This window comes from Pyrenophora tritici-repentis, chromosome 9, assembly GCF_003171515.1.
Source record: "Pyrenophora tritici-repentis strain M4 chromosome 9, whole genome shotgun sequence".
In the NCBI taxonomy this organism is placed as follows: domain Eukaryota; kingdom Fungi; phylum Ascomycota; class Dothideomycetes; order Pleosporales; family Pleosporaceae; genus Pyrenophora; species Pyrenophora tritici-repentis.
Genome location: NC_089398.1, coordinates 939,151 through 957,341, shown reverse-complemented (window position 1 = coordinate 957,341; position 18,191 = coordinate 939,151). Strand labels below are relative to the sequence as shown.

The following is an 18,191-nucleotide window of genomic DNA, read 5'->3' as shown; positions in this document are numbered from 1 at the left end:
CATGATATGCCGAGTATGGACTGGGGAGAGGCTTATGGCGTACAGGACAAGGGTATGTGGGGGTCACGGCGGCTTGGGAAAAAGGTGGCCGTGCGTCTGCTAGCGCGGGTACGCGACTGGAAAGTCCACCGCGGCAGCTCAGAAGCTCCAACTCGCGCCGGAGCTTGTATACATACTCACTTGTATACATATCAATCCAGGTGCGCCGTCGCCATGCCGCCTTTTAAAGATGATCAGATCATTGTAAGATTCGTCTTCTTCTTGCTGATTAGGTAAAGCGCTAATCCTGCCCACTCAGATTATCGCGCCTGGTTCAGAGACGACTGTCGCGCAACTAGGCCTGCCCGAGTCTTTTACTCCTGCACGCCTACGTGTAAGATCGCGCATGTTCCCGGCCGAAAAGGAGGGCGAATTCGAACCGTACAAGATCCGGAGAAGGCAGGACAAGCCAGCTGCTGCAAATGGCGACGCCCAGGACCAGGCACAGCAAGAGAGCAAGCCTGCCGAGGGCGACGACGAGGTTATATGGGAAGAAGATCGCGTATCTGAAGAGGGCGCAATATGGCCAATTCAACAGGGCAGGATCGTCGACTGGCCATGCTTCTTCGCTCTGATCACGCACGTCTACAACTCGCTAAACCCGCCCTTCCACACCCCAATCCTCCTCGTCACCCAGCCTGCATGGACGCCCCGCGAGCACGAGAAGCTCACCCAGTTCTTCTTTGAGAAGTTCAAGGTCCCCGCGTTTGGCTTGATGGATGCAGCACTAGCAACCGCCTGGGCCTATGGGGTACACACCGCAACCGTCGTAGACGTGGGCAAGGACAAGGCCGACGTCACTGCCGTCAGCGAGTTCATCCCTCACACCCAGGGTAGGGTCATATCGCTCGCTGGATGTGGAGGCGAGGCTTTTACCCAAGGCCTTCTTGCCAAATTGAAGTCCAAGGGTCTCAACCGTGACATGTGCGAACAGCTAAAGAGGTCGCCGATTTGCGAGCTTCTGCCGCCGGGTACCCCATTACCAGGAGCTGGAGATGCATCTACCAAAGACGCCATCACCAATCCCGCCGCAGCGGCGTCAACAGGAGCGCCGGGATCGGGTCCTGCTGCAGCAGCCCATATCGGCCTCGTGCCCCGCGGCCCTGGTATAGACACCGAGGTTGGAGAGGATACACTTCTTGAGGAAAACGAAGGTGTTCTGGACGTCGCCAGCATTGTGGCTGGCGGCAAAATGTCCGAATACCTCGCCAAGAAGGAGAAGGAGAAGCAGGAAAAAGCCAACGCCAAGAAGAAGGGTGGTCCAGCTCCGCAAGCGAATAAGCCTGTACGGTTACCCAACTCCAGAATCGAGAGAGCCACATTCTTGTACGAGGACCATGCGCTGTTGGACACCTTAAAGAACATGAACCTGAATACACAGGAAATGGCGGACGCAAAAGGCGCTTTGGATGAAGGTCCCAGCAAGAAGGCTCACGAGAATGGAGAAAACGGAGAGCCGGCTTCTGCGACCGAAACGAACGGCGCTGAATCGAGCAATTCGACCAGACGGACAGGAGCGATCAGACGAGAGATTGAAGTCGGCACCGAGCGATTCATGGCAGATGGCAATGGCACATTGGAGAAGATCGCCGACGCCATACATAGAACGATATCGGCTATCGATGAGGTTGGCAAACGAAGTGACCTCTGGGATCAATTGATCGTTTGCGGTAATGGATCAAAGCTAAGAGGTCAGTCAGCGATTCGGAAAGCACCTTCATTTTATCCCACTGACACACATCTAGGCTTCAAGGAATCTCTACTGCAGACCATCCAAACCAAGTACCTAGTCTCGCCTTCGTCAGCCACCATCTTCACATCAGAAATCCCATCGAATGTCTCAACACCTGCCGGAACCGGAGCTAATACCCCACAGCCTCAACTGGGCCCACACGGAGGCTCTCAAGTCAACCCGCTTTTACTTGCAGCCACCACAGCACAGACCCACAATATGATTCCCCACGGTGGTATACCTGGCATGTCCCAAAACACTCACTCATCCCACGGGCAGACCCCCACATCCATCAAGTTTGTTAAGCCACCAGAGTACTTTCCCGAGTTCAAGGATGTCGGGTTTGATGAATCAGCCTTCTTGGGCGCCCAAGTCGCTGCAAAGGTCATCTTCGTAGTCGATCAGGGCCAGTCTAAGGGATACATGACCCGTCCCGACTACAACGACCAGGGTCCGCAAGGTATCCATGACTATAGCCTATGATTATTGTCATACCACACCCTGGATAGCGGTTGTGACTGATGGCATTATGTTACGTTTGGTCGGGATGATTATGGAGTTTAGGAGGTTACGGATATCCCGGCGTTGCCAAAAAGGAAGTTGGGGTTAGGAATTGGAGCCAAGGCGAATGCAGTAATAGGCCAGCGGCGCATCGCGGTTAGCATGTGTCCGAACAGTCTGTACAATACATTGAACCTGACATATTCTTCTCTGGCAATGCCTCCTTCCGAGTACAGTTTTGTTTTTCGTGAAGCTGGTCAATGTCGGAGTACGCCGACAGCCTCTAAACAGAGGGTCCGGTCCGCTCCACGTGCGAGACATTAGCGAGCGGCTAACCGCATCTAGCCGTTCCTTCGTCTGGGAACTGATAAAGAGCCTTCGGTCCTGCCAACTTACATAGATGGGCGAGAAGTCTGTCATTGTTTGCTCTCACGAACCTTACAAGCGTGACGGGAGTCAATTTGTAGTGTACAAATCTCGATATCATCGTCCATCGCCCACAAAGTTACACAGCCATCTACTCTCGATACAGGTACCTAGCTCAGGTCCATCTCGATATATCTACCAAACATCTCTGTCTGTTGCTCAAGACGACTTGACAGGAAGAAGGGTGAAACTGGATCTCCGCAACACGTCGCCATGGCCGCCTCAGCCCCCATCGAAAAAACAATATACGTTGGCCCCTTTGTCCACAGCACATCCCTCAGCACACTCGAAATCCAATCACATGGTGCAATCGGCGTCGACACATCTGGCATAATCCAGTTTTTAGAGAGAAACTTCACCTCCCTGCCAGACCTTCTTGTATCGTCTTCCTATTCGGACTGGCAAAATGCCAAAATCGTTTCAATATCCGGTGAAACAGGCTTCTTCTTCCCCGGCTTCATAGACACCCACGTACACGCGCCCCAACATCCGAACACGGGCCTATTCGGCAAAACGACACTGCTTGATTGGTTGCAAAAGTACACGTTTCCCATGGAATCATCTTTTGCTGACGTAGCAGTCGCGCAGCGCGTGTATCGGAATTTTGTGTCTAGGACGCTGTCACACGGGACTACGACAGCGGCGTACTTTGCCACTATTCACGTACCTGCAACCAACACTCTGGCCGACATATGTCTGAAGAGGGGTCAGAGGGCGCTGGTAGGCCGAGTATGCATGAATAGCGATTTAAGCCCAGAGTACTACCGCGACGAGAGTGCGGAGGCGAGTTACGACAAAAGTAAAGCTAGCATCGAGTACATACGCAGCATCGACCCCGACGGCGACATTGTAAAACCAATCATCACGCCGCGATTTGCGCCGTCGTGTACAAAAGAGTGTCTGAGCAACATGGGCAGGCTAGCACAAGAAACAGGTGCGCATGTGCAGACGCACATTTCGGAGAACAAGGGCGAGATTGAGTTGGTGAAGGCTTTGTTCCCAGAGGAAAATTCGTATACACATGTTTACGATACGCATGCGCTGCTTACTGATAAGACAATCTTGGCACACGCGGTTCATCTCTCGCAGGAGGAGCGCGACTTGATTCTAGAGAGAAAGAGCAAGATTAGTCACTGTCCGGCGTCGAATACGGCGATTACGTCGGGTTGCGCGCCTATTCGCTCTTTGCTTGACGAGGGCCACACGGTTGGTTTAGGTACGGATGTCAGCGGCGGGTTCTCCCCTTCCATCCTGGAAAATGTACGTCAGGCTATTTGGGTCTCGCGTCATTTTTGCATTCAGACGGATTGCGATGCGGCAAAGCTGTCTACAGAGGAAGCTTTGTACCTCGCTACTCGAGGTGGTGCCGCGGTTGTAGGCCTAGAGGATAAAGTAGGAGGGTTCGAAGTGGGCAAAGAGTGGGATGCGCAGATGATCAATCTCGGTTCGGTCAACGAGGACGGTTGCGATGATGGTGCGTTTCAGGCAGGTCTTGTAGATGTCTTTGGTTGGGAGAGCTGGCCGGATAAGGTAGAGAAGTGGGTGTATAGCGGGGATGACCGGAATACGGTTGCAGTGTGGGTTAGGGGTCGGCTGGTACATAAGACGAGGGGTTATGCAGGGGAGCAGTGAGCGATGCCGCTTTTGAGCGGGGGTCATCTACGTTGTAAATACGATACAATGGCATTTTATCTAGAGAAGCGTTGAAGAATACACTGGATTTTCTGGCATCAATTTGATCAAGCAAGAGCTACACAGCTAGCATTCACCCGACCAGTCATGATTAGTAAGTATCACGCTTAGGTAAGCGATAGTGGCACCAACGAGCTGGCATGACTTGATTCTACTTTTTACAACACAAACACTCGCATTTCAGCTTCTTCACTCTTTGCCCGCCTTGTTCTCCAACTTTGTAGCGTCCTCCATGTATTTCACTGACTGTTTTTTCTGTTCCTCCTTCATACCTGCCTCCACGTCCCTCTGACGCTGCTCGGCCGTCACATCTCCAAAGAGTACATCTATCTCCTCCAAAGTCTTCCCCTTCGTTTCCTTGATGAAGAACGTAGCAAAAATACCCATTGCCAGACAGAAGATTCCAAACATCAAAAAGGTTCTCCATTTGATGTGGTTCACGGCTTCTGGGGTTATTTTTGTGATGACGAAGTTGAAAAGCCATTGCGTCGCCGCTCCCATACCGACACCATACGATCGAAGACGTGTAGGGAAGATTTCGGAGAGATACACCCAAGGGACTGGCCCCCAACTAGCAGAATATCCGATCACGTAGAGGTAGATCATGGCGACCATGGCGATTGATGCGGGCGAAACAGTGCCGCTATCAGGGTTCGGTGGGTGAGTGACGAGCACGGCTCCAATGATGAACATCATCGTTGCCATCCATGCCGCCCCTGCTATGAGCGACTTCTTTCGGCCAATGAAGTCGATGCCGATGATCAGGAAGATACCAGTCGTGATGACCTTGACAGTTCCGTAGATGCCTGTCGCGAACAACGAAGCATTAGATTTGGAAACGCCGACAGTCTGGAAGATTTGCGGTGCGTAGTAGCCTGCTCAATGTTAGACAAGCATTGTCAAATTCTCAAGGCGCTGTTATTTACCAATCGAGTTTGTCCCGCTGAATTGTTGCCAGAACATGAGCACGAAGGCGGTGACAAAGCGGTAACGGTTGCCGGGCAGAAGACACTCTTTCCAAGTAATGCCTTCTGTCATATTCAGCTCTTCTTCAACCGCAGCGCGGATCTCAGCCAGTTCACGCTGTAGCTCGGGGCTGTCAGGCTCTTCGCATCGTATGAAGGCGAGAGATCGGACAGCTTCATCGTGGCGGCCTTTCGACATCAACCAACGCGGAGATTCGTTCAAGAAGAACAGACCAATCAACATGAAGCCGCCTGGGATGATTTGGATTGCCACAGGTACTCTCCACTGCTTAGTCGATACTGGCATGTGGAGCGCGACGCCGTAGTCCAACCAGTACGCGAAGGTGCTCCCGATGACCAGAAATTCTTGGAACAGACCCGCGATACGTCCTCGTACAGCTGGGGGCGCGTTCTCCGATACAAAGATCGGTGTGATGGATGACATGCCTCCGATGCCGAGACCAGCAATGACACGGCCGGCGTAGATCATGCCGATCTCATGGTGAGCAGCAGTTTGAATCGCAGCGCCGATGAGGAAGATGACAGAGAAGCCCATGAGAGACAGTCGCCTGCCGAAACGCTCATTGATAAAGGCGGCTGCGATAGCACCAAAGAAGCATCCCGCTGTCAATAGCGATACGACATTGGACGAAACCGAAGCGTTCTTGGAGTTGGAGAATCCAGATGAGTCGGTCGGTAACCCAAAGTCTTTCTTAAAAGCCTTGAGGGCAAGCACGCTGCCCATAACTCCGGTATCATAACCTGTCGCTATGTCAGTATCTGTCCAAGACTTAATAGTCTCCATACCTACCAAAGAGCAGTGAGCCCATGTAGGCAACGCTCGTGAGCAGGTATACCCTACGGTTCTTGAAAAATTGCGACGGCATCGTAGCTATGTTGTCGCAACGCCCTAGATTGTCTGGCAAGCTTGTCAAGAGGACAAGACAGGTTTATGAATGCCGGCCATTATGGGGCCTGGAAGGCAAAGTCGGCAATCGTAACCCCGGAGTTTACCTCGCTAAAGTCTGGAGAGACTCCAACCGACCCCATATTCCTCCACATTCCGCCGTGGGCAGGCTGGCGTCCACAGACCCAATTTTTTTTTCCTTTCTTCCCACACTAACTCTTTACTCCTAAGATGACGATCACGGTAACTTTATTGCACGAATTTATTTACCTGTTGTCATCAGAGTTCCAATGGTAGTTTCAGCGGTCTTCCCAACTTGTAGTCACAGCATAGGGCCGAAGGCTACAAAGACAAGCTTCCCCAAGGCATGGCTTGTGACAGCGGTCTAAAGGCTTGGTGGTGCACGCGCTAGCTTGGCGCTTTCTTCTCAATGGTGGCTTTTCTCAACACCAACGGAATAATGAAGATCTCCAACGCTGAGCTTGCCTTATCTAGTACTCCCCCACAAACTTAGCGCTTGCAAGCAAGCTTTCCATTGTTGCTTGCTTTTTTGCCAACCTTTCCAAAGATTCAGATTATCAAAACGTTGCTGTAGGAGCCACTTCACATGCACAAAATGACGTCACGTTGCCTCAAGACTGAATGTGTGTATGTGAAGTGGACGTATGGATTGGATAGCCTGGGTATCTTCAACGTACTTTCACATCGTCTACGCAGAGTTTTCCACATCATGACATGTCCGAAACTCCCTAAACTGGCCTGTAGTGGATGTCTGACTTGTGTCTGTTCACCATGTAGGAGTGCGCCGTGGAATAGAACGCTTATTTTGTAACCTAAGCAGTTTTTCATGCTACTCAAAATCTCCCGTTTCGGAAGTGGAGGCTCTGGAGTCTGAATATCTAGACGAGGGATCAAGTTCATCGTTTAGTACATTTGCGTACCAGAAAGATTTCCTGTGTATTTACTGTTGATGTTCTATTTAGGAACGATGCACAGGTCAGTCGACAGATTTTTTTTCAAGTCACTCCGTACGAGAGGTCACCATGGAGTTCACCTGCATACATCTGCATGAACCATGTATCTAATCGCACTCATAAATCCACCACCTCACGCACCCAGTGTGGCCAGTACTCCCGCCTTAGTCTGTCGAAGTCTTTCAAGTGCTGGCCTAACGCTTCCGCCATACCCTGCACCTCCGCACTGCCATTTCTCTTCAACACCTCGAGCCTGGCAAGAGCATTTTCGTGGCTTTTTTTGATGCGGTCTTGCAGCCCCTCTCCATACTCCTCCTGCAAACCCTTCTGCAATCTTGCTAGCTCCGCCTTCAACCGCACCAACTCTTCTCGTGCCCGCACCTCACCATCTGGCTTTTTCTCTTCCAAAATAACCACTTCATTCTCCAGGTTGGCATCACAGTACCCCGTAGCCTCCCTGAACTCGCAATCCCCCAGAATTTTTCTCCACTAGACCAATCCATGCCCTCAGGTCCGCGCTCACATTGATGATGCCCGGCTGATGGATGCCCATACCCATCCCTGACTCGGCAAGAGCGCGCGACAGCAGCGTCAGCAAAAGCTCCCCGGTATTGGCCTCTTCGGGTGTGCAGACGAAGGAGACGGGCTCGACCTGTTCACAGGCTCGCTATTCTCCGCTGGAGTCATACTGAGGTACAGACTAGGCGCAGCGTTGCGAGTTTGATCATTGCCACTTGAAACTATACTATATCTTTGTGCATCGGGAACAGCCCAGGATACAATGATATTGGAATCCTGGAAGCTACCGTCAGAATTCGTGTGCTGATGGGGCCCCATGGATTCAGTGCCATGGCTTCGTCCAAACGTTGGACTTGAGGTCCGAGAAAGGTTTGAATTGTGGCCTGCATATTCTATCTGCACTCCAATACTGCACTCTGCCGTCGTATCGCTGCTGTTGGTGGCCGGTGTAGGTGGAGTTTCGGAGCTGAAAGATTAGTAAGGAAGGAACATAACTGGCAGGAAGCATACCTCTCCTCCCCATCGCTACATGCCTTAGTCTTGCCTGGTGGCTTTCTGCGGCACTCAAGAAGTAGTCGTATCACTCGGTCCATTTTGGTTGTTGTCGTGAGGAAAGTGAGCTCAGGTGCCCAACGACATCTATCTCGTAAAATTCTTATGGTTACCCAAGTTCTATAACATGAGGAAAAAGCTCTTACAGATACTGCATTGTGAAAATCCTTTTTTAAGCATGGATATTACTTACTTTATATATACTAGCTGGGGAATATCATATATCTCTCAAGTGCTACTTCTGCTGTTATGCTGGCATATAAGCACAAACTGCGAAGAACCCCCTAAGACATAGAGTAATCAAATGATTCAGAAAGCAATAAGTTTATTGTATGGCTAATATCTATCTGGGCCAGCCTGGGTGTACAGTCCTCTCTCCGCATGATTGCCTGATGCTTATCTTGTAGGTTCACTGAACCTAACAGAAGAAAGAGCATCAAGCTTTTAGCTAGTGTGAGATTACTGGTATCAGGGTCTTATCCCCTTTTCTTCATTGCCTGATTTTTTATCCATAGGTCATTGGACCTAAGATGACAAAGCATCAAGCTCTGAGGCAGTGCGTGATCACTGGTCTCAGGATCCCATCTATCTTCACTCACCATCCTCTTCCTCTTTCTTGATACGCCGTGCGGGTACTTCCGCTGGCGAAGGAGCATCGACACTCGGATCCTTTTTGATAGCATTAAGGGCAGGAGGGCGAGAGCTGGCAGACTCGGCATGCGCGGCGTCGCGTCGCCTCAATTTGTCTTTGAGGGACGAGATCTCTTCTTCATAGTCTCGGGCTCGGATCTGCAGCTGCTTGTGTCTCGCCTCGAGGCTATCCTTCTCTCGCTCAATCACCACTCGCTCCCGCTCTTTCGCCCGAATCTCGTCCAGGGCGGCTCGATGAGCCTTCTCGGCATTTAGGCGCAACACCATCTCATCAGCATGCTTCTTTTGATGTTTATGCTGGAGCATCTCTGCAGCCCCCAACTTATGCTTGAGCGCATTGACGGCCCCCAGATGGTGCCGGCGTTGAGACCCAGCCTTGACATGTTCATCGTCGCCCTTGCGCTTTACGCCTTGCGCCAACGTCACTAGGTCTTCGTTGATCGAAGGCGGGTTGGTTAGAAACCAAGGATCCAACAACGCAAGCTGCTCGCGTTGTGATGGCGAGGGCCGCAACTGGACGTATTCGGGCGCACCTGGCTGGTGGTGGTCGCTCCACGATTTTTTGCTGGCCCAGATGCGGTCGCAAGGCTTGCCCCAGTGAGCGTGGCTTTTGCAAATGTCGCACTTCCCCAGGCAATCCACAAATTCGGGATGATTGTCCCTCACCCGCCCGCACCGCAAGCACATGGGGAATCTTGGTCTTGAACCGCGATGTCCCAACAGCGTCTGGTCGGTATAGGGTGCAGGCGGAGGCCTGAACTTCTCAGGATCCAGCACCGGCCTGCTCTTTGCTGATGGTGTAGCAGCCGGCGTAGGTGTCGCAGTCGGTGCAGGTGCAGTCGCAAGCGCGCGAGATCCTCCATACCCCCCATATCCGCCCTGCCCTCCGTACACACCAGGCTGTCCGTATCCTACTTGACCCCCAAATCTAGGCTGCCCGTACGCAAATCCACCTCCGTATGTGCCAAACGGATATCCACCCATGGCAGGTGGGCCCATAGGCATGCCTGCCATGCCATGAACCGCATATCCACTACCCATGGCCGGCAGTGCAGGACTATCTGGATTCATGATAAGTTTGTATCTTTCGGGTATGATACATGTTCACTTAGTCTGCATTCCGCCTTGCCAACCACCGCGGCCCCCTCGTCCACCTCGTCCGTCCCGTGCACCCCAATTGCCATGGGCGTTACGCCCACTAGGTGGTGCTGGTGAAGGCACGGTGTGGCTGTTGTGTATATGATGGTGTGAGCCGCAGTGAAGAATTCTTCTTCACAGCAAACGCTAGTGCCAAGACTTTACCACGTGCGACGTGCAGGTCGACCAATACCGCGCATCTCATTGCTCATCATCCATAACAAGCCACCGAATACAAGCTACCATTCCGGTGGAGCTGTACGTCTATCAAAGTAAGAGAGAGCCCTGAAGCATGTCTTCTCGCTCACTGAGGTCACTGTTTTTGCTATCCTCTACACAGCCTACAGACTGATTTAAGCATGCTAGAATGGAGACATGAAATAACGTTCAAAGACTATTGGAAATTGAGATCTTTTGAAGTAGATGCACGGTAAATGAACGACACCTACACTGCTTCATCGCGGACCCTCCAGCGCGCAATTGTAAGGCTCGTGACTTCCCGTTTCGAACTTGAGAGCCTTAACAACTCGATGGCCAATCCACCTTCTCTATTTTAAACACCCGCGTCCTGGCACTTAGATCAAGAAGAAGCATCGGTGGCGTTTTTGTGAGTACTGGAGTCGAGATATGTTCTCCTTGAGTAGGCCGGTTGGGTGTTGGCCAAGAAGCATAGCTACCAGTTCTGTCATGCAGTTGTCCACAAGGATGAACCAATGTACACACAGCGCCATTTTCCAGATGTTCGGCTAAAGATGCTGTTGTTTAGAAGAGTTCGGAGCTGTTTGCTGCCGGTTGTCCACCGCTCCTTCCTCCAGGGTCCAGTGGCAAGCTTCTCTTGTATTCGCCAAACGCGCTCATAACAACACGTTTGAACAGTCACAGTCTCTCGAGGCACTCCCCGCTACTCTCGACAACAACTCTTCGAGCCAGGTCTACCTAGGTCCAGGGCCTGCGCGTACGAGACAACATGAGTACCGACACCAGAGCCACTGGCCTGCTCAGTGACCTCCAGAAGCTAGACGAAGCGGGCCGTGACTGAATCCTGCACCTCTTGTCGGCAGAAGATGTGATCCTGGTTCTCAAAGCTTCTCTCCACGAGCATGATGGGCACAATGCGAGGCATAAAGCTATCTCAATGGCCAGCTCTTACACCACCGAAAGGCTCGTTGACTGATTTTATGAGTATAGACCATGCACCAAGTCAAGACAGTACACCAGCCATGCATGTTGAAGTACCGACTCGTACTGCGCCTTTCGATCCAAATCTCGTCATAGCAGATGTGAACCATGCCACAACCGGACTCGATACAACAGCACGCCCTACGGTGAAGCGGGAACGTATTATCAACCTGGAGAGCGATGATGAAGAGAAGAAGAAGAAGAAGAAGAAGAAGAAGAAGAAGAAGAAGAAGAAGAAGAAGAAGAAGAAGAAGAAGAAGAAGAAGAAGAAGAAGAAAACAGCTACACAAGTGGCATTGGGCAGAAGAGATCACGTAGGGCGATAGTGCTGCCTAAACTCGCCGCCTTTCCCAAACATCTACCTACTTAAGTCAGAATATCCCTCCCAATTGGTATCGTGGTCAGAGAGATCGACTGCCTTCCAGCCCAAGTTCGTGCTGAACTGGAACGCCGCTTCAAGGACATGCGGGACCTTAACGAACACAGAGCCAAGGTATATCGTTCCATTCTCCGAAATCCCCGAGATTATATGGGAAGGGACCGTTGTATCCGCGGTCTTGTAATCCACCAGAAATCACGCGGGCACCTGAACTACACCAATGGAGGGAGGCTCGGAGAGACTGCCGACGACAGGTGCATAAAACTCGGCAACCCATGTGCTCATGTCATCGAACAAGATGAAAACATCGCGATCTGTGTGGTACCATTGCCCGGAGCCTTCAGAGATGGTAAGACATGGGATGAGATCGGATACTGGGTGCTTCAGAAACCAACATAGTTCACTGCAACTACAAGATGTTAGTAGAGGAAGCGGCAATACGTGTGGCTATAGCCTGATGGCAGATGCTGAAGAAGAGACAATCATGCATATCATACCACCATGCCACGTCTTTTGCAGATTACAACGGGTTTAAAATACCAGGTACATGAACAAGGACGTTGTCGGAGAACCTGAAAGAAGAAACGGCTGGAAAGATGGTATAGTAATCGGGAATCACTCACTTGTTCTTTGATCTGTACCTTCGGCCAGAAGCCCTCATGAACCACCATGATACAGCCTACCAGATCTTGTCGCGGCCTCCTTTTCGTATCAAATTGTCACCAGTGAACTTGGAAGCCACTGGAACACGCGAGATCTCAAGCAGCGTCCGTCACAACCCACTCGCCACTCCAGATACCATCTGTATTACAGCCAGGGCACGTTGCATGATCACATCCTGTCGGTTTGGTGAAGTCGTACTCCTCCCATGTGATATCCTCTTCCTCATCGCTCTCCGCCATATCCGCATCTTCCTCGTGCTTGATGTCCATCTGCACACCCGGCATCGCAGCAGGAACCGGTACCTGTTCCACACTATCCACGGGAATATTCTCTGCTTTGACAGCCTCATCCTCTTCCTCATATCCGCTCTCCTTTCCACTAACCGCAACGCCAACTTTCTTGAACTTGTTTACCCCTGCGCCTGCAGCACTTCCCCCGCCAATCTTGGTGAACCGACTACCGACCCCAGGCTTCTTGTTTGCGTTGTCGACATCGATGGTGCGCATCTCGAGGCCTTGCTTTGGCTTGCTCGCTTCAGTGTCGTTGCTGGCTGTGAGCTTCTTCATGTCGGCGAGACGCTGGCGGTGATTGTGGTCATAGGAGCGAAGGTGGTTCTCATATTCGATCTGGCGGGAGTAGTCTTTGCTGCAGATGGTGCATTTAAACAGGCGTACTGCCGTTGGGAGGGGGTTGTTTCGCTGAATGCGCATTAGTGGCTGAACGATGCAATGAAATATGATGGAGGGTTGTAGAAGACCTACTGGTGGCATTATTGCGATTCAAGAGGGTAGCCTCCACTGTCTAGTGTTTTAACAATGTACGCCACGATGTAAGATAGTAATAATATTACCAGGTTGATGGTATAATTTATAGTCGCAAAGGCGTGTAAACTGATCGCGTTGATGATCGAAACATTGGTGTTGCGGCTCCACGCCTCGGCCCAGCACAGACCCCCACACCTTCACCGAATCAACGTCATCTCAGTGCTCAGCAACGTAGCATTTCTCCAAACTTCTTCTCGCGAACGCACACAACGCTGCGCACAGGATGGAGTCCAATCCAGATTTACCGCCCATTGACGACGATGAGGCGGGCGTTATGGGTCTCACAGAAGTCGATCCTTCACCTGTCGAAGACACACCCGCGGAGTACAAAGCAAACAGCTATTTCCCCGACCAGGAACGGCCAGAAGGAGGGGAAACAAAAGAGATGCAGGGCATACGACGGATGAACACACTTGGATTACGGTTAGGCGATCGTGGACCAGCTTGGTGGCGTACGTCTTCCCAAAACTTCACAATCAACATTTCAAATGGCAAACTCCTAACACAACCTCTCCAGTCCTCCGCATACAAAAATATTCCTCATACACATTCACCGCCTTCGCCGCCCTGCACATAACAAACGTCTCCATAATACCCTTCGCAACCCGATCCGTTCCAGAGAGCAATCGCTACCTGCTCCTCACACGTCCCTACTACCAATCCACACTCACTGAACCCCTCCTCGTCGGCCTCCCACTCCTCGCACACGTCACATCAGGAATTGCTCTGCGGCTATGGCGAAGACGGCAAGCATTGAAGCGCTACGGTGCCGAGACACGGACAGACAAGCGCACGATTCCTTGGCCCGTACTAAGTGGGACGAGTGCGTTGGGCTATGCGCTGGTCCCCTTCGCAGGGTTCCACATCTGGACTACGCGCATATTACCGCTGTATGCGCATGGAGACTCGTCACTGATTAGTTTGAGTTATATTTCTCATGGCTTTGTGTTGCAGCCCTTTGTCTCGTTTGCCGGTTTCACGGCCATGGTAGGTGTGGGTGTCTGGCATTTTGTTTGGGGTGGAGCCAAGTGGTTGGGGTGGGCACCAAGTCAAGTCAGCTATAATGAGGAGGATCGAGAGTTGGTGAGGAAGAAGAGGTGGTATGTTATCAACGGAATGAGTGCTGCGATTGCAGGACTTTGGCTGGCTGGCAGTCTAGGGGTTGTGGGCAGGGATGGCAAGATGGGAGGGTGGGTCGGCAAGGAGTATGATGAGTTGTACAAATATCTGCCTTCGTTTGTACGTTGGTGAGAAGAAAGCATAGGGAAGGTGGGGTTTGTGTGTTGTTGTTGTTGTTGTTGTTGTTGTTGTATATACCCTTAGAACCGATAGACGATCCCCCAAGTCACTGTAAGTACTGGTACCATACATCTCCGGCTATCTTCGGCCTGGCAGCCCACGTAGATTCTCCCCTAAAGTGGTCGTAGCACATACCTTGTCTCCACCATACCAACTGACAAACAGTCTCATCCCTCCGACATCGTACTTGAGTCGCTGTTTCTCCGTCGTAAAGTTCAGCACCACAAGCGCCGGCTTCCCCACTCCCCTCTACGGCTTGCCAGTCGAAAATCCACTATTCGGCGTACCATTCCACTGAAATAGTAACCGCGCATGGTCCCTTGCGGTGAGCTGGAGTCCGTGTTCAAGTCTCTCTTCGCGCGTAGAATCCACTCCTGTATCCGCCAGGTGTACAGCTTTGGTCCAGGAATTCTGTGATTAGACATTGTTGTAGTCTTCTGAGATATCCTAAGCTTTTGGGGCATCGATCACACCGATTTCTTGGTCCTGGTACAAGAATAAAGAGCAGGGACTTTATGCAGCCTTGAGAAGAGCAGAATGGCGGGTGGTAACAACTTCATTCAGATCGTTACACCAGTAAACTACAGGAAACTTATCAGAAATTCTGACAACCGGCAAACCCCGTCCCACCTCTATCCTGAAGGGCGTCCCGGCGATCAGCGCCAACTCCACCCAATCGCCCATCACACCCCACGCTCATGAAAACCTCGGCCTCAGCCGGCGCCGGCGAGCAATGGCGCCCTCGATATCGCCATCGATCACCGTTTCCAGCCCCCCACCAATCCCGCACACAAAGGTGAGCTCATCGCTCAGTTAGTTGTACCTCGTATCCCTCTTGGATACCGAGACCTCGGGCTGCTTGTGTGGCAGCGGAGGAGGTACTCCGTGCTCGCACAGGTAGGTGATGGTGCGCGACAACTGGGTGGATTTCGTGTAGGTGTCGTCCACCCAACGCCATAGCGAAACGAAAAGCGCCAAAAAGGCCAAGGACAGAGTCCAAAAGATGGTGGCCAAGAGGGAATCGACCTCCTCGTGGCGGCGGCGGTATGTCTCGTGCCAGTCGGTGAAGCCCGACCCAGGCACGTCTGGGTCGAACCTGTCGCGTGTGAAGATGTCCAGCAGGCGACCAGATGTGTTCTCGTAGAAGGGGTTGTTGAAGGCCGCAAGCAGCCAGAAAGTGACGAAGATGTAGATGTTGTGGGCTTTTCCAAAGCCGGCCGGGAAGGCGAATCGACGTAAAAGGACATGGCCTAGGGCCCATGAGAAGAAGATTCCGACAGCAATGCGTAGCTCCTGAGAGCTTGCGGCAATGGTGACGGCGAGCACCATGCCCAGGAACAAACGCAGCTTGTTCATCGTTGACAGCATAGTTATGGTGGCTGTTGGAAAGGAGGACAGAATGATGAGAGATAGAGAAACTGCTTTTTCTGGTGATGCAAATGAAGAGACTTTGGCATTTGCTGAAGGTAAGAAGGGAGGGGAGAAGTTAACTACTTATACCATGAGATACCAATGTGCAAGCATCCAACAAGCAATAGAACGACTTGATACAGTAGGACAAGTATTCGTCTTCACCTCCTTCAAGCCTACGATACAAACACGACAATAAGAAACAAGACATCTAGGTCTTTCACCGAAAGCCGTCGACGCTGATTGAATCAAAATGAAAGACAACAATAAGAGACGCTCACATAGCGAGCTGCCTTCACCTTCACTCCAAAACGCTAAATACTCCAAAGCAACCCTAATCTTCATCAAACATTACGCGCCAAATGCATAAGGCACACCAGGCCTAGCACATACTCTAAATAAGCGGCGGACGACGACGACGACCCCTAGAGAGAGTCCTCCCTCTACCAATATCGTCCTCATCATGATCTTCCACGAGCGCCTTATGCTGAAGTCGCCAGTCCTCCAGCACATCTTCAGGAGCATCCGGATCGAACCAACCGTCCCTAGCATCAAACACATCTCCGTTTCTAAGGCTCTCTGCAATGACTCGCCTGAGCTCAAGCGTCTCTGGAGTGACCCGGGTGACTGGAGGCGCGGCCCGCCAGTGGTGCGGGATCGGTCCTGCTACACTGTTGAAGCTGGCCTCGTAGTCTGATGCTGCCTCGGCATCTGTAGAGGCTCCCATGCTGGCGTTGTTACTGTCCTTGGTGGAGCTGGGTGGTACAGGAGCTGCAGCTGGGGTTGCGGGTCGGTCACTGAGGCGGGGTCGGCTGGGGGTTTGGTGACGGTTCACCCAAGTTCGAGACTGAGTGAAGATGCTTGCTGGTCGTGCAACTGGATTTGCACGTCCACTGGCGTCTGCTGGTGGTGCCAATGGCGCTGCTGCTGCAGTTGCGGATGGCTTTCGCTTCAAGATGTTGCATAGTTTGCCGATCCACTTCTTGATGAAGCCGGACCTTTCGGTTCCTGGCGCGGGGTTCACTACAGGTCGTGAAGTCTTCTTCGACACTGGGTCAGGAAGCATAGGCGGGACTATGTTCCCGCTGGGCAGGTTGTCTGTGGACAGGGTACTTGTTGGTCTCTGCGCGTCTTCGTTTAGCTGTCCGTCGCCAAATCGTTGTCTTTGGCTGCGAAACGGGAATGGCGAGCTTGAACGTGTTGGAGAGGGCGTCTCTTGCGTCAGTTGCTTGTTTACGGAGTCGTTTCGTGGTTTTGGGGTGTTTTGTTCTGAGGTCTGCTCCCCCTCGCCGCTGCTTGAGCAGTGACGCTGTCTAAGCGTCTTGTCGCGCTACATGTGAAGTTAGCATAGAACGCATTTGCTTAGGATTAGTGAAGCAAAATGAATAGTGCAGAGGGGAGCTCGGTCACTGGTATGAACACAAAGCTACCGGGTCACTTGTGTACCTAGAATATGGATATGGACAGATGTCATACTTACCCAGACCATGATGCCGATAGTGAGAGTACGATGCGCAGAATGGCAAGTTGAGAACTAAGATTGGAAGGTATACAAGAAATGGGAAAATTACGTGGCTTCAAAGAAAGTGCGGACGAGGGTATCATGTCCACTGACGGACGTGCAGTGCTTGTATTTGGTACATTTGAGTGTGTTGAGACATCGGTACCGTGTTCAGAGTCATATTCATCATTTGGATACCTAGTGATATAAGGGTCCATTGAGCCGAGATCACGATAACGGGCCACGTAATGAAAGTGCATCCAAGTATTGGTAACCGCTGCGTTGCCAATGTACGTGGTCTGTCCTCCCATGTGTCCGTACCAACGAAGACAACCTTGGTGACCTTCAATCAGCTTTCAGATGCATACCGCAAGCCTCGGCATAGTCGTTGATGTCCTCGATGACTACTGTATATAGTTGTCTGCGTTCATTGACCGATGCGACGGCCTTTTGTTGACGTTCTTCAAATTCTTGTTTGCATTTGTGGATCTTCGCATTGATCGACCACGCTTCTTCTCTGATCGAAGCTGTTTCGGCGATAACCATATCCGAAATCCTGGACCATTGTGGCTTCCCGGTGTCTAGATCATGAAGGGCGACAAGTATGTCTGTGAATCGACGAAGTTGGCAGCCGCGCTCTAGTACGACACCCTCAAGGGCAGAGACTTCCCGTTCGTGATCGTCTTCCGCCATTTCGGCCTCCTCCTTGTGCTGTTCCTCAAGTTCAGCAATGGAATCATTGCAAAGTTTCACATGGCAGTGCATCCAAATTTTCAAGTCATCCTGGTCCTCGTTGATAACGTTGATGCAGGTGGGATCCGCCGTGTAGAGCTTCAAACGC

General features: G+C 51.6%; 9 protein-coding genes across 9 annotated transcripts; 3 read left to right on the top strand and 6 right to left on the bottom strand.

Annotated features, from left to right (window-relative positions):
• Positions 1 to 213: 213 nt before the first annotated feature.
• PtrM4_147280 (actin) lies at positions 214 to 2,254 on the top strand (the record flags this gene model as incomplete). The annotated part of the gene is made up of 3 exons (XM_066109907.1): positions 214 to 243; positions 299 to 1,730; positions 1,785 to 2,254. The coding sequence occupies 3 exons, from the start codon at positions 214 to 216 to the stop codon at positions 2,252 to 2,254; spliced, it is 1,932 nt and encodes a 643-aa protein (XP_065959890.1).
• A 657-nt stretch (positions 2,255 to 2,911) lies between these two features.
• Positions 2,912 to 4,330, top strand: PtrM4_147270 (SsnA, Cytosine deaminase and related metal-dependent hydrolase; the record flags this gene model as incomplete). Its single annotated transcript, XM_001938794.2, has 1 exon — positions 2,912 to 4,330. The coding sequence occupies one exon, from the start codon at positions 2,912 to 2,914 to the stop codon at positions 4,328 to 4,330; it is 1,419 nt and encodes a 472-aa protein (XP_001938829.2).
• Positions 4,331 to 4,579: 249 nt separating this feature from the next.
• On the bottom strand, positions 4,580 to 6,242 carry PtrM4_147260 (AraJ, Arabinose efflux permease; the record flags this gene model as incomplete). Its single annotated transcript, XM_001938795.1, has 3 exons — positions 4,580 to 5,265; positions 5,317 to 6,117; positions 6,167 to 6,242. 3 exons carry the CDS (start codon positions 6,240 to 6,242, stop codon positions 4,580 to 4,582), a joined length of 1,563 nt encoding a protein of 520 aa, XP_001938830.1.
• Positions 6,243 to 8,898: 2,656 nt separating this feature from the next.
• Positions 8,899 to 10,029, bottom strand: PtrM4_147250 (FAP multi-domain protein; the record flags this gene model as incomplete). The annotated part of the gene is made up of 1 exon (XM_001938798.2): positions 8,899 to 10,029. The coding sequence occupies one exon, from the start codon at positions 10,027 to 10,029 to the stop codon at positions 8,899 to 8,901; it is 1,131 nt and encodes a 376-aa protein (XP_001938833.2).
• A 1,819-nt stretch (positions 10,030 to 11,848) lies between these two features.
• Positions 11,849 to 13,086, bottom strand: PtrM4_147240 (uncharacterized protein; the record flags this gene model as incomplete). Its single annotated transcript, XM_001938800.1, has 3 exons — positions 11,849 to 12,062; positions 12,515 to 13,014; positions 13,078 to 13,086. The coding sequence occupies 3 exons, from the start codon at positions 13,084 to 13,086 to the stop codon at positions 11,849 to 11,851; spliced, it is 723 nt and encodes a 240-aa protein (XP_001938835.1).
• A 277-nt stretch (positions 13,087 to 13,363) lies between these two features.
• Positions 13,364 to 14,391, top strand: PtrM4_147230 (DUF1691 domain containing protein; the record flags this gene model as incomplete). Its single annotated transcript, XM_001938801.1, has 2 exons — positions 13,364 to 13,592; positions 13,658 to 14,391. 2 exons carry the CDS (start codon positions 13,364 to 13,366, stop codon positions 14,389 to 14,391), a joined length of 963 nt encoding a protein of 320 aa, XP_001938836.1.
• An 861-nt stretch (positions 14,392 to 15,252) lies between these two features.
• Positions 15,253 to 15,795, bottom strand: PtrM4_147220 (uncharacterized protein; the record flags this gene model as incomplete). The annotated part of the gene is made up of 1 exon (XM_001938802.1): positions 15,253 to 15,795. The coding sequence occupies one exon, from the start codon at positions 15,793 to 15,795 to the stop codon at positions 15,253 to 15,255; it is 543 nt and encodes a 180-aa protein (XP_001938837.1).
• A 448-nt stretch (positions 15,796 to 16,243) lies between these two features.
• Positions 16,244 to 17,338, bottom strand: PtrM4_147210 (uncharacterized protein; the record flags this gene model as incomplete). The annotated part of the gene is made up of 2 exons (XM_001938803.1): positions 16,244 to 17,179; positions 17,330 to 17,338. 2 exons carry the CDS (start codon positions 17,336 to 17,338, stop codon positions 16,244 to 16,246), a joined length of 945 nt encoding a protein of 314 aa, XP_001938838.1.
• Positions 17,339 to 17,695: 357 nt separating this feature from the next.
• Positions 17,696 to 18,115, bottom strand: PtrM4_147200 (uncharacterized protein; the record flags this gene model as incomplete). Its single annotated transcript, XM_066109906.1, has 1 exon — positions 17,696 to 18,115. One exon carries the CDS (start codon positions 18,113 to 18,115, stop codon positions 17,696 to 17,698), a length of 420 nt encoding a protein of 139 aa, XP_065959889.1.
• Between the last annotated feature and the right edge of the window lie 76 nt (positions 18,116 to 18,191).